At 37.5% G+C, this 15,898-nt stretch overlaps 1 protein-coding gene across 1 annotated transcript in view; it reads right to left on the bottom strand.

Moving 5' to 3' along the window:
• ATXN10 (ataxin 10) overlaps positions 1–15,898 on the bottom strand; it is a 108,102-nt gene that overhangs the window by 56,820 nt on the left and 35,384 nt on the right. The window contains exons 6-7 of the mRNA XM_063322628.1: positions 8,322–8,402; positions 2,302–2,467 (exon numbers count right to left, since the gene is read on the bottom strand). Coding sequence (XP_063178698.1) covers positions 2,302–2,467; positions 8,322–8,402 — 247 coding nt within the window. The remainder of the gene's footprint in view (positions 1–2,301; positions 2,468–8,321; positions 8,403–15,898) is intronic.

The following is a 15,898-nucleotide window of genomic DNA, read 5'->3' as shown; positions in this document are numbered from 1 at the left end:
GTTATATAGTAATATTCTCAGTACTGCTGTCCCAGCACCTTCAAGTTGGACAGAGACCTCATTCTGCTAGGTGCAAACAAATACATTTTTTTTCCAAGAACTTAAACCACAAAATACTTGGAAAGTAACCACACAGCACAAAAAAAAAAAAAGAAAGAAAAAGGGGGGAAGGTGGGGGGGAAAACAAAAAGATGTAATTGTCTCACTATACATCCTCTTACTGCCAAGCTGATACCTTTTCCAGAAGTAGTCAATTAAGTTTTCTAACATAACTTAGACCAAGCAGTTGGGGCAGTGGGGGGAAGCTGTGCTTCTTGGATACATAGGAAGAGACTGCAGTATGGTTGTTTTGGTTGGTTGGGTGTTTTTTTTTTTTTTTTGAATGCATCCAACTATCACCTCCTAATAAAGTGATTTTTAATATTTTTTCATAACATTTCTCAACATACATTTAAAATTCCTGTGCTTATTCAAACAAACAAAAAAAATCAGCAAGTACAACACTAACATTATCATAAAAAAGCATTTAAAGATCAATATTTTCCCCTTTGATAGTAAATTAGTTATGACAGCTGTTCTCAAGAGTTTCTACAAATCAAACTATTACAGGTTAATTTTGTTTTGAACAATAAAATGCTTCTGACTGCATGTATATTGGGTAATGCAATTTCAATATACCACTGTGGTCACTTGGCAACACAGAAGCTAGATGTGACTTTTTAAAAAATATCTTTTAAAATATCTTATTAGGAAAATATATTAATTACACTTCTGAAACTAAGCACAATTAATCAGTGAGAATCGGAAACTAACTAATTCTATGTTGACTAAAACATTAGATTTCTGAGGCTTTAAGTTTTCTGGCTAATAGTCTTGAAAAAAACCCCAAAAACTCACGCACCCCTAAATCAGCTGAAAACATTAAAACTTTATCTATATAAGAGGGATCAAGAACTGAGACTAATATGACCTGGCACTACCTGCTCACAATACGATGGCCTAACACAGCACAAATAAGGTCATTGCAAGTTATGGTGCAAGTTGCTTTCTACATTCCCAACGGCGTTGTTAGATCTTCAAGCAGCTTGTTGAAAGCAAGAGGAAAAACAGAACACCAGATTATTTGAAAAGACCTCTACCCTTAGATGGCCTAAACCTCCTTAATGCACTATATGGTGTGGCAAGTAGCCAGCAACTCTTGGATACTTCACAAGGAGGAAATAAAATAAGGCCATCCAGGACTCAGCTCTGCATCAGAGGCTCCCAAAGTGCAACCCACAAACCATCTGTGACCCATAAAAGCCTTCCTATTTAGCTTGCAAAGGGACTTCATTGTGGCCATCCTCAACAGAACCAGTTAATTAAGTCTGAAGCAATAACAGATTTCTTCCAAGTGGACTGGGGTTGGGGCAAGTGTCTGGGTGCTCAGGAGACAGGAGCTGACTGCCACTAAGATCCCAGCAAGCTCTGCAACTTGATGCTGTGGACACTAGCTAGCCCCAAGAGTGCTGCCTTGTCAGAGCCATGCAAGGTCCACCAGAGATCCCCAACTCATTGGGAAATGGGGAAGAGTCAGTAACGAAAGCCCTCACTTGCCGAAAGGATCAGTATACCTTTCAGACAGCTCCCCTGCACTGAGCCAATCCCACCCATGCCACAGCGCTCCGTGATCAGAACTTGATGTTCCAGGTCTCTAACAGATCAGGAACACCTGCCTTACAAATAGACAAATGCATTTTCAAAGAACTACTGTCTGGAACCTTAACGATGTATTAATCATCAAGTTATCATCAGTTAAATTTAAGTTCTAAAAAACCCCCAAGATTTACTTACTTTAGTACTGCTAGAAAAAAAAGCATTTATTCCATTTTTACGCCAACTTTGGGGGGGGGGGGGGGGAGAAAAAGAGATGCTGCTTTCCACCTATAAATAAAATAAATATTTCCAGTTTTGATTCATATTTGAAGAAAATATAATTCACAAGCCAAATAAATTATAGAAATGATCCTTAGTAAGAACATAATAAAACATCCAAACAAGTGACAACTTGAACATTTAGTAAATGTTGAAATCTTTAACAATGTGGTAGATTTATTTCTGTCTCAATATACTGTATTCTTTGTCATCCTCAAATTAAAAGCCAAATTGAGCTGCTGTCTTAGAGATTCTACTGTGAACTCTGCCACTGCTTTCCCAATATAAAGTAAACCGGGAATGTACACAAGTGCCACTTGGGTAATAGCGGCAATGAAGATTCACCTCTTTGGATTCAAGTACTATAATGTTTTTTATCAGTCATACCTCATCTTCTGCATCTGCTGCAGAAGTCAACTTGAGCACAGCTTCACATTTCTCCTGGAAACAGCCTGCAAGGAAGTCAGCATGTCTCATGAAGACGTTCATTTCTTCACTGTCAACTGGGTTCTTCTCACTTACTTTCACCATCATCAGCTCTAACAAAGTAACTCTAGAATCAGAAAACAACATTTTAATCAAATTCACTAAGCCATATAGAATTATCAGTAGAACAAGCAGATACAGTTGTTGAAAATGATACAAACAATTAGCATGCTAGTAACAGAGACAATTTTAAAAATTAAGGAATCTTATGAACACTGACAATCAGTTCCTGTTTGCTGGTTTATTTCTTCACACCGTTAATTTAATTTATCATTCAATTAATACAATCTGGCCAGACAGTCAAGTCAATATTTTTCTCAAGTCTATTTCAATTTCTAATTTCTTGTGGCCTAACACAACATTACTGTGACTGCATATTCCGTATGTCTAAAATTTCCACCAAAACAGCTCTTAACAGCTGTTGTTAAGTTCAGCAAAATAAACACAGACTATTTGACAGCTTCCATTTGAAAATACCAGCTTTTCACAGCTCTTGCCTTGCACTCAGTCCTTCACTAGTTCTCCTCCCCAACCCCAAACCAATTCTGAGCAGAAACAGGGGAAATAAAAATTGATACGCGCAGTCGGTTCTTTACAGCTGTTTTATAATTGCCATTAGATGGATTACAGTAAATCCAAGTTAATTACTCATACACCCAGTAAGAGTTACTCAGTGTATTAAACCAGCAAGTAAGTGGATACATAACGAAGCTGCTCTATAAAGTGTACTTGGGTCATTTATTTTAACAGCTTTAATGTTGTTTTATTTCCGGTATCCCTTCATGCTGTTAGGGCAAACTAGGAGGATTTTGTGGAAGCAGGACTTTAACATGGCAGAGGCCCTCCTACAGCTTCCCTGTACAACTCCAGCACAGAGGAGCACACGGGTTAGTGAAGTTTCACTGTAATTCTCTCAACCTGAAAGAGTGCTATTTATTGAATGAATTCAAGACCAGGCTCAGGGCTTTCTTTCACTAAAATATTTGCAATTCAGATGGAAGGACTGACATTTAAACATGTGGAATAGTTCAAATGCTTTTTCTTTTTTTTTTTTTTTTTAATTTAAATTTACCAAGCAGGTTGTCACAAGGGGAAGAGAAATGTCTTTTTCTGTGGAAAAAGCACGGTCACTGCTTTATTAACCTCCAAGAACCCACCTCTATTAATCACGTAACAGCTACTCAGTTCTTGCTAAACTCACCCCTCAATGTCATTAATACAGCTGCATTAAACAATTATCTGAATGAGGACAAAAAGCTTTTTCAATACGGTAGCTCACATTTGGGAAAGGGTGGACTCCAGACAGAAAGCTGTCAAACACTGGTAACCTCTCTCACAGGCTTCGCTTACACATGTGACAGAGCATCAACACAGAACAGTTGTTCTGTTTGTTCTGCAGGTTACAGCTGACTACCACACACTTGCGCATCTACCAACTACCAGAGTCCGGTTACCCAACACCCCTAACTGAAGGAAGGCTTTCAGATTTGGCATACTATACAACAATCAACTGCACAGACATGTCGTTCATCCCCAAGACAGGGCTAGATTTTACATGCAAGTTTTTACCAAGCTTAGGGCCTTTCACACGTATGCTCAGCTACGAAAACAGGCTGCTCACAGACTTTATCGTGACAGGAATAATTCCAATAAAATATTATCTCCTGCATAACAGAATTCCAGTCAGCTATTGTTGCACCAATCATCCAAATAATACACATTTAAAAGTGACAAGCAATTGTTCTGTAAAGTTGGAGGGTCACCACAGACTTCCATAAGCTGCATCAGTAAGATGTTGCCAATAGGGAAGTTCATTGCATTACTCTTCATCTTGCAATATAATTCTGTGCCCTTTTAGGCAACCATAATCCTTCCAGAGAAATAGGAGTGACATTAAAACAACACCTGTATGTAATTTCTTTTAAAGTTTTCTGTTCTCTTTAGGCATTCATGTCAAAACTATTTTCCTGAGTTTTCTTCCAGGCACAATCACTCAGGACATGCCCATCTTTTCCCTTGAATTTCAAACAAGTCTTGCCATTCAGCCAACAATTTCCTGAGAGCAATGCTTTTTGTTCTGATTCAAGTTCCCTCACATTCCTTTCTTCTATTGTTTCTCTCAGTTTTCTTCCAAGACTCACCCGAATTTTTCCAAGTTAGTTCCCACACGCAAAGCAATTTGCTCATTTCTTTTAAACAATCTCACAACTGTTTAGCCATTCAGATGACAAAGTTTGTTCCTACTTGATTGCCTACAGCTTAGTATAAGAGATATGATAACTGATGGTATCGGTTTTAGCACGTCTCATCATCAATTTTTGTAACACTCAGTTCAATATCTAAAATATAATTTGGTATATTATATTTATGATTGTGTTTCTACTTGGAAATCATTATGCTGTAAGTGTCATCTTCCTTTTCTTTAGGCCTCACTTAGGAATACTTTTTGTCAATCTCTTGCCTTTTTATTCCCCTAGACAAATTTAAACCAGTTCTTCCTGAAGCAGACCAAATTGGCAAGAACTTAGAACAACTACTATAAAGTATATGCAGTCATCAGTAAAACACATTGCTGTCTCCTATAGTCTGCAAACAAACCACAGCATTAGAGTGCAATTTAAATCTGGAAGCTCATTATTACAAAATAAAGTGAAGTCCTGCTAAGCCTGTCTTAAAAATAGTATTGTTAAATTCTATCAATTTTATTATTGCCAAACAATTTTTGCACCAAGTGTGTTTGGTTTATAACCTCTTAGCAAGTGCCAGACACTTGGGACATTCTTTCTCTGAGACTGGGACTTCTCTTCCCTGAAACGCTTCACTGACAGCAATGGTTCTACAAGACAAATTAGGTCCTTCCTGAAACTTTCAATTCTTTCGTCTTTGAACAATACTTGTAAGCATCCTAGTAAATGAAAATTGGTAAATTTGCGAAGGACACTAATCAGACGCTACCTTCAACTATTCTATGTCTGTGAGCATTACTAAGAACAAAAACCCACCACAACACTGACATTAGCAGCCCTGTGGCTGAACATAAGCGAGCAGCAGTGCTGCTTACTCTACTTGAGTGCCCATTCCCTGTCTGGTAATTCAATGGCTACATCACTCACTGAGAACACTTCACATGAAATAACACAAAAATCAAAAGCAAAGATGCAAGTAGTTGAGCATCTTAAAAACACCTGAAGCTATTCGGTTGCATTTTTGTTGCTGTTAATTAAAGCAAGACTCCTTCTTAAAAGGGACAACACAGATGTACTCATTTTGAAGATTTTACAGTGTAATTAAGACTATCAAGGCATTAACTTACCTTGTCCACGCTCAAGGCTAACTTGGATTAAAGCAAAGCAGGCTTTTTCTAAATACTTCTGTCAAATACTTGCACACACGTGCAGGGAAATCTCAAACATGGCAAAGAATTCAAGAATCTACAATCATTTTGGCTCAATACCGTAGCCATATGTTTCTACAATAATCACTTGCAGAGAAACAGCAGGCATTGACACACCATCATACACTTTTCAAAGCCAGAATATCATTAAAAAAGCTGATCACATTATCACAGCATTTATGTCAGGCCATTTGCAAACTCAGACATGCAACAACAAAGTGCTTAAGTTTGTTTGGAAATGAAAGAGAAAGTTGTCCAGAAGTCAGGAATTTGTCTTCTAATTGAAAATTCAGATTCCAGATCCACTTCTACAACAAGAACTATGTCATGGCGTGCACCACAGCCACTGTAGCACAAATGCAGTAGACTTCAATTACAGGAAATACTTTGAATAGTGCAAATACTGCAAATAGTGCAAATAACTGCGGTTATGCAACTGCATATACTTTCGTTATCTAAGGCAACTGCCAATTTTAAGAGTCACCGCTAACATATGTATTTGCAAACTTTCTCAGCATAGTTAATTTTGTTTCAGTAAATACATTTAAAAGTAAGTGTATTTAATGTGCATGACAGAGAATCCTGTAACTAAGAGTTACCATATATTCATGAGCTCAAGCTGCTTTCCCCAGACACCTCAATACCACGTCTGTCCTTTCTTCATTTATATGTCTTAGTCAGCCTTACTGGACACCCAATGCGGCAACTCTTGCGGTGAAGGCTCCTTGTCTCGTTTTGAAACAATGAATTCCCTATGCTTTGGTTTATACGGTTACTTTGTTCTCCGGTTAATGACAGTCAAAATGTTTTTATCTGAAGTGGATTTGTCTCCTCATATATCTCAAAAGAATGCATTCTCACACATGCTAACATTATACAGGAGGATGCCATGGCAGGGTTTTCTTCTATAGCTCAGATGCAAAAGGACTATTTCTACACCACTTGCTTCCATATGTTTGACAGTAAATTAAGCAGTATCATATTCATAATAAACTGTACTGTTATTATGTTTTTGAAAAACTTAACTGAGTTTACTTTATTTGCAGAACTTTGGGGATTGATAATAAATTCAGCGAACATGCTGTGACTAGCCACCCCACATGTGATCATCCATATGATGCCTACACCAAAAGCCTTTCAGTCGAGGCAGCTGATCACAGACTGTAGCATGGTGCATGCAACAAATCCAGCTGAGACCTTTCTAGAAACTAATTACATAGATTGCTTTAAGCACGATTAAACACCCTAACCCAGTCCTGGCTGTCCTCAACGAGGTTATGAAAGCATACAAACAAATTGCCATTCATGACATCCCCCAAAAGTATTAAATCTAGGTCTTTCACTTAAATTAGTCTTTCCTGCTGACTGGTTAAGAAGCCTCTACTTCCAGGCACAATTAGCACACAGCGCATATTCATCCCCGTTCGGCTAACCTGAATAAAGAAGGAAGACAATATTTCCCTCCTTATCATTCCCATCCCTTGTTTTCCATCCCATACCTATACATTAATGATATTTTATCTATGGTTCTCAACCCATCATATACTCTTTCTTTGCCTGCCATGCCTTTTGTTTCGTTATAATCTCCAATCAGCGTCTGTACTCCCACTTGTAGTAACACTGTGGCTTTAGTCACAGCAAAAGACACAGGAAAAAAAAAAAAACATTAAGGGGTTGTTTTGGTTTTTGCTTTGTCTTTCACCTGCAAAAAATACAGGGGGAACTTGCAGTTTCCCTGGGCAAATGGGGAACAAAGTAGCCATGTTGAATACATAAACAAGATCACAAAATATTCAAGCAGTTGGAGCAGCTGTAGAATTATAGTACAGGATTCCCCAAAGTTAATTACTCTAAAAACCAAATCTTTTTATCTTCCCCAATTCTTTATCAAGGCAATTGTAAACGAGAGTTTTCCCAGTTATAGCAATGGCCATTTCCCATCAATTCAGCATACGTTTACTCAAAAGCTTGAAGGAAAACTAGGTAAATTTCTTTCACAGTGAAGGTTTGTTGAAGCATTTTGTATTTTCAATAGTGGAAATACTAAAAGATTAAGTAACCATGGGCATCTGCACATGTACATTTTTTAGGTTCTGCTAACCAGTATTAGAGACTCTTCCAACTTTAGTAAAGGCTTCCTTTTAATTTCTTGTAATTACAACAGGAGTACGAACAGCTGAGGACATTTCAAATACAGCTGTAAAACACTGCAGGGTGTGGTGCTCTTATGAAATCAAGACACAGGCCTGAAATCTTGTCTCTTTTTTTTTTTTTTTTTTTTTTTTTTTTTGAAGTATTTCTTTACCCAGTAATGGCGCCAACCTGGATTCTGCAACCCTACATAAATCACTGCCAGTTGTGGCTAAGCTGTAATGTTAACCAACCAATTTAAAACCATTACTGACATAGAAACATGTATTTAGAGATTTTGTGCCAACTATGAAACCACACAGTTTTTCAATCATGTGAACAGGATACTCTATATGGAATGCTAAATACTAAAAGCCACATTGGTTTTTGGGGTTACCTTTCTTGATTGCTCAGTTTGGCATAGAGGGCTTTTACCAGCTCTGGACATTTCAGCAAATGGTCTGTAACAATCAAGAACCTAAAGAGGAAAAAAAAAAAAGTGTTACTGATGCTACAAAAACAGCATCTACATTTTCTCCAAATGGTGATGATTTCACTTGTAGATGGCCATGTGACACGCTTCTGGTCCTATTTGCTAATAGATACAAATTGTCGCAAAATAATTGTGCATTACTCTGCAGTATTTTTTCCTAATACAGCAATGGCCATTTCCCAGCAATTCAGCACACTTTTACTCAAATGCTTGAAGGAAAGCTGGGTAGAGTCTTTTGCCCATCATACAAAAGACACACAACAAGTCAAATAATAAAACACTCATCCAATTGTTTATGCGTCTTAGCAAAAAGCCGAAGTTCAAGCTTGAAAACTATTATGCTACTCATCACAACAGTGTTTGTAAACACAACAAACAGTCAAAAAGGTGCCCAAATAATTTCTCTTTTAAAAAAAAAAAAAAATCCTAACAAAGCATGAAAGCAAATGGAAACTTCTTTGTCAGACACAAGGCAGCAAAATACTGTTCTCAACTTACAAAAAATACCCTCCTTGTGTAATAGGAACCTAAGATGATAACCAAATCTACCTCCTTGCTCTATGAGGCAGGTAGGTGTGGTCAGTCTGCTTTTGTGCTAATGCCAGTATTTACACTGATCATTTTCCCAAGCACCATTCACAGCAGTCAATACCAGATGCTAGTCATTTAATTTCAACCCAGACGTACTCTCAGCATTATGGAGAAAAAAACAAAGTATGTAAAAATACTTTTCTCCTCAAATTACATTCCTATGAGTACTGACAGGGTTATATACGCTGCATAGGCATACACATACTAAACTATACATTTTTAAAGCAGTGTGTCTACCTACTAAGTATAAAATAACTATAGGTCAAATCTCTGAGCATCCTCTGAACCGATGAAGCTATGAGAAAGAATAGCTAAAATAATATGAACCAAGCGATTTAAATATTCCCTCCACCTCCTCCCTGCTTTTCACTTTGCTGACAGCCTTTTATTTTGTGTATCTGTAACCCACTACATAGCTAACAGGAAGATCACATAGAAGCCTTCCAACTGCAACGAAGTATTTTTTGGACAAATACTCAATGACAATTGGGGAAATAGAAGAATAAGAGGTCCAGAAGATTAATAGCTATTATATTTCTAACGGTAACTGTGGACTTAGCCAGCATCTGGTTCAGTTACTGTAAACTAGGCATTTTTAAGAGGAGGGAAAAGAAAAGCTATTTTGTGCTGTGCTTTTTTTTTTAACTGATATTTATACACACATTCAAGGAAAAGAATAGTATAGGCATAGAGAATCATCAACTTAAAATTGGCATTCTGAGCAGCCTAGCATTGATTCAAGAGTTTCTCAACACAAATTTGAGCCTACAGACTTCCCCAAAGTCAACAGCAGAAATGTATTCCAACTGAGCAGCGCAGACTCAGACATAACAACTGAATCAAGCCATCTGCAGGGCAGTCAAGGGGAGCACTTCTACTGTTCCTGAACTAACAATTCATGGTATACGAGCCATCCACAGTTAAACCTTCAGAATGGTAACATCTGACTTTATTTTTCAGGGATTTGAGTAGAAGCAAAGGCTTTTATCTGGAGCTGCAAAAGAAAAAAGCATAATAATCGGAGTTGTGCAGAACACAGCACTTAACCTCATAATGTACAAATTTCAGCTGACAATGAATTATGGTAAAACTGCATTTAAGGAGACAATCCGAAACCAGATTTTTCAATTTTGCAGTTGGGACTATGAATTTAAATCTTAATTTTCACAACTAACATTACTTTGAGGAAATCTTCTTGACTATTTGCCGTGTAGTTAAAAAGTGATCAATACTTAACACAAAAAGATCTAATGCTATTAGGTGCACACTAGTTATTACCCTTTCGAAGTGGAAGACCTGTATTTTCGTCATTACTTGGGTCTACACTCTTGTATTTATTCACACACATCTTCCACATTCTGTGGACTAGACCTCTATTGGTTCAGGAGCTCGCAGAATTTCAGAATAAATTTTCTGCTTATAAAGGAGCACAGACTTCTGTATCTGCTTCTTACTCTTTTAATTTCACGACATGATGTAACACCTCAGAAATTTCTGCTTCTGCATTTTAGTTTCTCTTTTACGTTTTACACTTCCTGCATTACTGTATCATAAAGAACAGAGCACCAGCATATTTTGTAAGAGCATCATCAAGAGATAACAGAAGAATTAGTAGTGGAATAAAGCACTTTCAACTCTTGCTACCATGCCCAGAAATTTTAGTGGTAGTTAAGCAAGGATGCCTCAAATTAAATCTAATATCTTTAGTCCTCAGCTCTCCTGTTTTTCATTTGGGGCAGGGGAGAAGAAGAGGAAAAGTAAGACCATCCACAACTTTCAAGTAAAAAAAGATGTTCAGTTTTGGGTTACCAACTGAATATGGCATTTCAGATGCACACAAAAGACTTTGGTAGGAGATTTAAACTCTCTTTGGGGGCCAACAGCAGAACCACTGGGATAAACTGAGGACCACTGTAATTTAGCAAAGGAAATGGTGAAAACTAAAGTTGTTATGCAAGCGTAACACAGTAACAAATGAACAGTGTTAAATATGCCAATTTTCTTTACTTTTAAAAAATTGTTTGGCTAAAATCCTAAAAAAATCAAGTGCTTACATAGTAGATAAATACAGGAGGAGATGTTCAGTTCATACACTGCACAATAGCACAAGGGCTGCATTGTACCAAATTGAATTTGAGAAGCAGCCAAGATGAAATGGTATAAGCTACATTTGCGTTCACTATATTCCAAATGACCACTCAGCTTGCTCCAATCAAAGCCGGGTGTAAGCAATCAACTTTATCATCAATTGTCATGCTCCATATTAAGTTGATTTGATCCCATTAGCAAGTTCAGAAAACAGTGTCCTCGGTCTCAGAAAATGAGGAAGAAACCCCCTACAAATGTTTTAGAAGAAAGAAGTAAAGAAATGGCAATTCTCTATTTGATCAGCAAACTTCTGATTTCAAAACCAAAGGCATTTTTCATCATCCTACTGTAATGACAGTCTATCCAAAATATTTTGTAAGAATGAAACAGCTATTTTTACTGTAGTTTAACAAACAAATGTAACAAATCACCCAAATTTTGAAGAAAAAAAAGAAGACAGTTTAAACAGATAACCTTTCAAAGCTGTATCACCAGCCTTTTTAGATGCTAAAAAAGCAATATGCATGATGAGGAATTGTTTGGGACCAGAACATATTTTAGAAGTAATTTTTGTCCTTCCACAAGAATATAAGCACCCTATCAAAACTATTTAAAAAACAATTACAAGTATAAAGCTATTTAATAACAAATGAAACACATTTGCTGCCACAAAGACCTCCGTAAACTAGATAATTCATCCTGCTTAAACAGTGGCACTTCTCACTCAAAAGAAGAATAAGGAACACATTTCCAGATTTAAGGCTCAACCCCATGTATCACATACTCCTCTCCTGATCTGAATCAAGCACGACAGTGAACATCCTTCCATCTTCAAAAGGTGTTATCCACAATGAATGCATCCTCTTTACAGGCCACCATACTATCCACCAAGTCAACTCTCAGGTCAAGAAGACTGAGTTCAGATTATCTGTAGTAGTTCTCTGACTCGGAAGACGTTCCCATTCAATTTGATAGCTACATTTGAAAGGCACTAAAAAGAGAGCTATTGTTACTTATGCACGAAGTTGTAATAATTTTCTTCTGAAGAGATACAAAGAAAAAAACTGGAAGATGATTAGCAATACAATCACTTCCTGCTCCCCCTTCTCCACAACATATACAAGAAGAAAGAGGTGACAAGATAAATAAACGTGTGGGGTTCGGTTTGAAAAACTGATGAAATCTGTGCCAATACGCTGCTACTGCAAATAGAAAGCAGAAGGCACTCAGATCTCTACAATTAAGAAAATTAAGGAAACTTTTCCAGTTGTCAGTACTATTTAAAACTACAGTTGAACTTGGAACCTGCAATGTAACTCCAACTTTCCTGGAATTAAAAATAATAATTACTTTCTGGAGAGTAGAAGAAGGGGGCAGGGAACACCCTAAACTGTCAGTGAGAAGAGACAGAGTTGACAGCCCCAAATGAATAAAATAAAATTTAAGAAAATAAATTTTAAAAAAGGTAACAATTTCTGGTTTCTCCACCACATGCATACCAATTAAGCAACTGAGAAGTTCTATCTTTGCCTTTAAATCGGTGCCCACAGGCAAGACTCCTTGCCACAGGAGCACTAGTTTCTGTCCACACTTCTTTCCATAAGCCAGGACAAAATAACCAAAGGCAAAAAACGGGGAGGGGGAGCCCCACATCCTAATCTTTACAGTCATCATTGAGCTGTGGTTTCAAAAAGAAAAAGTGGATGTTCAAAAAAATCTTACTTCCAATGCCAAACAGCTGACCACACTCTTAATATCATTTTTCTGGAAGCCAAAAGGCATATTACGCCTCCCATTTTAAAATGGAGGATTTTTTGTTCCTTGCTCTTCAGGAATCAAAAATACAACCTGTTTTTTCTTTCTATAGTAGCTACACTGCCCCATGCACACATTTGGAAAAACTGATGACACAAGCTATATTCTCATCTCTAATGGAACCACCAAAGTATTTCTAAAATAAACAGCTTTTAGAATACACATTGGTCTCGGTTAGGATAAATTATAATGTAATTTTGTACTACTTTTTCCTAATTATTTTACAAAACACATATGTTTGCAGGTTCAATATTCTAAAATAGATCTCTCGTGGCATTCTGCGCTGGTTTCTCTTCTAAATACAGTAGCTTCTAAACTGTGTGACACACTTTTCTGCTGTTGATTAATACAAACCGAAAAGGGAGTGGATGTGTGGGGAAACACAGAGGAATGACTTTTTAAAGGCTCCATAATTTTCCAGAGCCTAAGGCATAGCTCTCTGCATGTTTTAAGAAAAAGCTTTTACTGAAGAAAAAAAAAAGAAAAAGAAAAAGAAAAGGCACTGCTTGGCAGGCCTTTAGCATATTGCACATGTGACACAAGATGCTGCTTGTGTTTTCTTCTTCCTTTGGAACAGCAAGGGAGTTTGGTACAGAAGACTCATCAGACCTTTTTTCAGACATAGACATTAAGAGTGAATAGGAAATACATTTCAGTTACTGAACAGTGCATTCCAGTGTATGTAAAGGAAGGATATGTCCAGTTCCCTGATAGCATCCTTTGTTAGGCAGCAGCTTTTGAAAGAAAGCAGCACTAGGAAAAGAGAATCAGCTTATGGAGTAAGTATACTTGCTTACATGTTTTAGATATGTTCAACTTAGTACGTCAACACTTCAGAAGAATTAAATCAGCATACCACTACAGAGGTATATTGGAAAGACGGGAAAATACACAGAAAATAAATTATTGTCTCCCAAGGGCTTGAAAATGATGCTCATCCCTTTGAATAGAAACAGAAGATGGAACATATGGGTAGGGAAAGCAGAACCAAAAGAGGCATAATGCATAAAGACTGATCACAGTTTGAGACAGATCTTCTGCTGTTAGGGAACAGATATAAAGGAACTAAGTAATTCTAAAAGAAAAAATAAAAGAGATCATAAGAGGGTGTAAGCAACAGAACCGCAGTTGAGAGGTTTAAAAACCTTCCATGTGCAAGGAAGTATTTTAGAGAGAATGCTAATCCCACAACTGTGATCATGAGCAGAGCAAGCTGGAAGCAACAGATCATAACCAACCCATGAAAGGGGGAGCCTATGTTGAAGGACAAGGTCTCAGGACTAAAGATGGGACAGGAATGGTCACTCATGCACCAGGCTGTAGCAGCATTGAAGTTTTTCAACAAAGTTAGAGGGTATTAATTCTTAAGCTAATAACCTAGATAGTAGCTGCATGTTGCAAAGAACAACACATTTTCTAGAAGACAAATGCACAGCAAAGAACCGTCAAGGAGATAGGATCATTTAATTAGTGCATGCCATAAATCAAATCAAAGAAAGGAAACTAACTTGTTTCTGCAGAGCCAGTGTCTCTGCAAAGACATACGCTTTGAAGTATGTTCTGTAACATCATACTCCTTGGAGCTTTCTGAGAGCAGCAAGCTCTGGGCACTCTTTGCAAGCCCAACTACAGATCCAACCATTCAGGACAAGACAGGTAAGTTTCAACGGCTTTCATTCCAGAAAACTTCCAGTTTCTTCTTGCTCTAAGATATTAGCCAAGAGCTACAAAACAAAGGCGTATACAGCCAGTCAGGCAGTGTTTTGAAGAACCTCAGTTGGAGATACACAATCTGCCTCCTCAGACAACTGCTCTTGGGAATTAGACCAGCAGCAGCAACCTCGGAAGAGCTCCTAGTATTCAAGATTACAGGACTGCTAGCCTGAAACAAGTTCAGGAGCCATGTTGACTAGAAGTTTAGAGGCAGTTTAAAAATACATTGACTTATATATGTTAATTAATATTATTTTAAAATGCCACTCAGCATCTAGTATTAAAGATGGCAAAGGTAGCAACATTAAAAAAATCTTGGAGCTATTTAGAGGATCAAGCTTCTAAAACAAAAAGAGGAGGAGGTATCAGTTCTTAAATCAAGAAAATATTTATTAAATGTGTGAATTACATTTGCAACTTCATAGATTTCAGTGATAGAAGCATTTCTGATGCTTTCAAGTAACCACAAGCTTTATGAAATGCGCTTTCAGACCATCTAGTCTGGATAAACAGGTATAATCATACAAAGACGGAATACAAAATTTGACCAGGGCATTCCTTATAGAACTGACTTCCTTCTTAAATTTATTAACTATTTCTTAGCTCGTAGCACGCCACAGAAAATACTTAATAAAAAGTGTATCACTCATGAAGACACACTTAGGCGTGCACCACAGCACTGTTACCTCCCTTTCTTCCAAGTTCCGAGGCAATTTTTGTTATGCTGTCAATCTATAACCACATTCTAAAAATGCATCAGTGCTTACAGTCTCAAGATCTCACTATGCTGATCTGCAAAATAGCTCTCCTCTGTTTCAAAAATTGCTTAGAAAGTGGATAGCTTGGTTTTCCATCATTGACTAGATTCAGAAGTCATTAAACTGAAGCCTTATCTCCCATAACCCACCCCTCTCAAGAAGTATAGCCAACACTTCAGAAATTCCCTCTTCCCTGACAGAAAATCCTTGTCTTCTACTGAACACTTTGTGATTCAAGAAGTAGGTAACTGTGACAGGAAAATTCCAGAAAGCTACATCCTGCCTTTAAAGTCGCTTCCTCCACTCTCTTTAACTGGGAGAGGGGTTTATGGCAGACCGAAGAGGAACTGCAAAAGGCCCAACACCAACAGCTCCTTCTAAAAAAGGAGCTCTGAGGGACTGCTCAAAATAATCTCAGATTTCCTCTGACAAAATCTCCCTACAGAAGTACTCCGAGACTGGAGGGAGAAGCAAAAGGCATCACACTTGGAAAGAGGTTCCTCCTGAACTTTCCCT

The sequence above is a fragment of the Chroicocephalus ridibundus genome, chromosome 1 (assembly GCF_963924245.1).
Source record: "Chroicocephalus ridibundus chromosome 1, bChrRid1.1, whole genome shotgun sequence".
Taxonomy (NCBI): Eukaryota; Metazoa; Chordata; class Aves; order Charadriiformes; family Laridae; genus Chroicocephalus; species Chroicocephalus ridibundus.
Note: the sequence above shows the minus strand (reverse complement) of the source record. Positions and strands in the feature narration are given on the sequence as shown.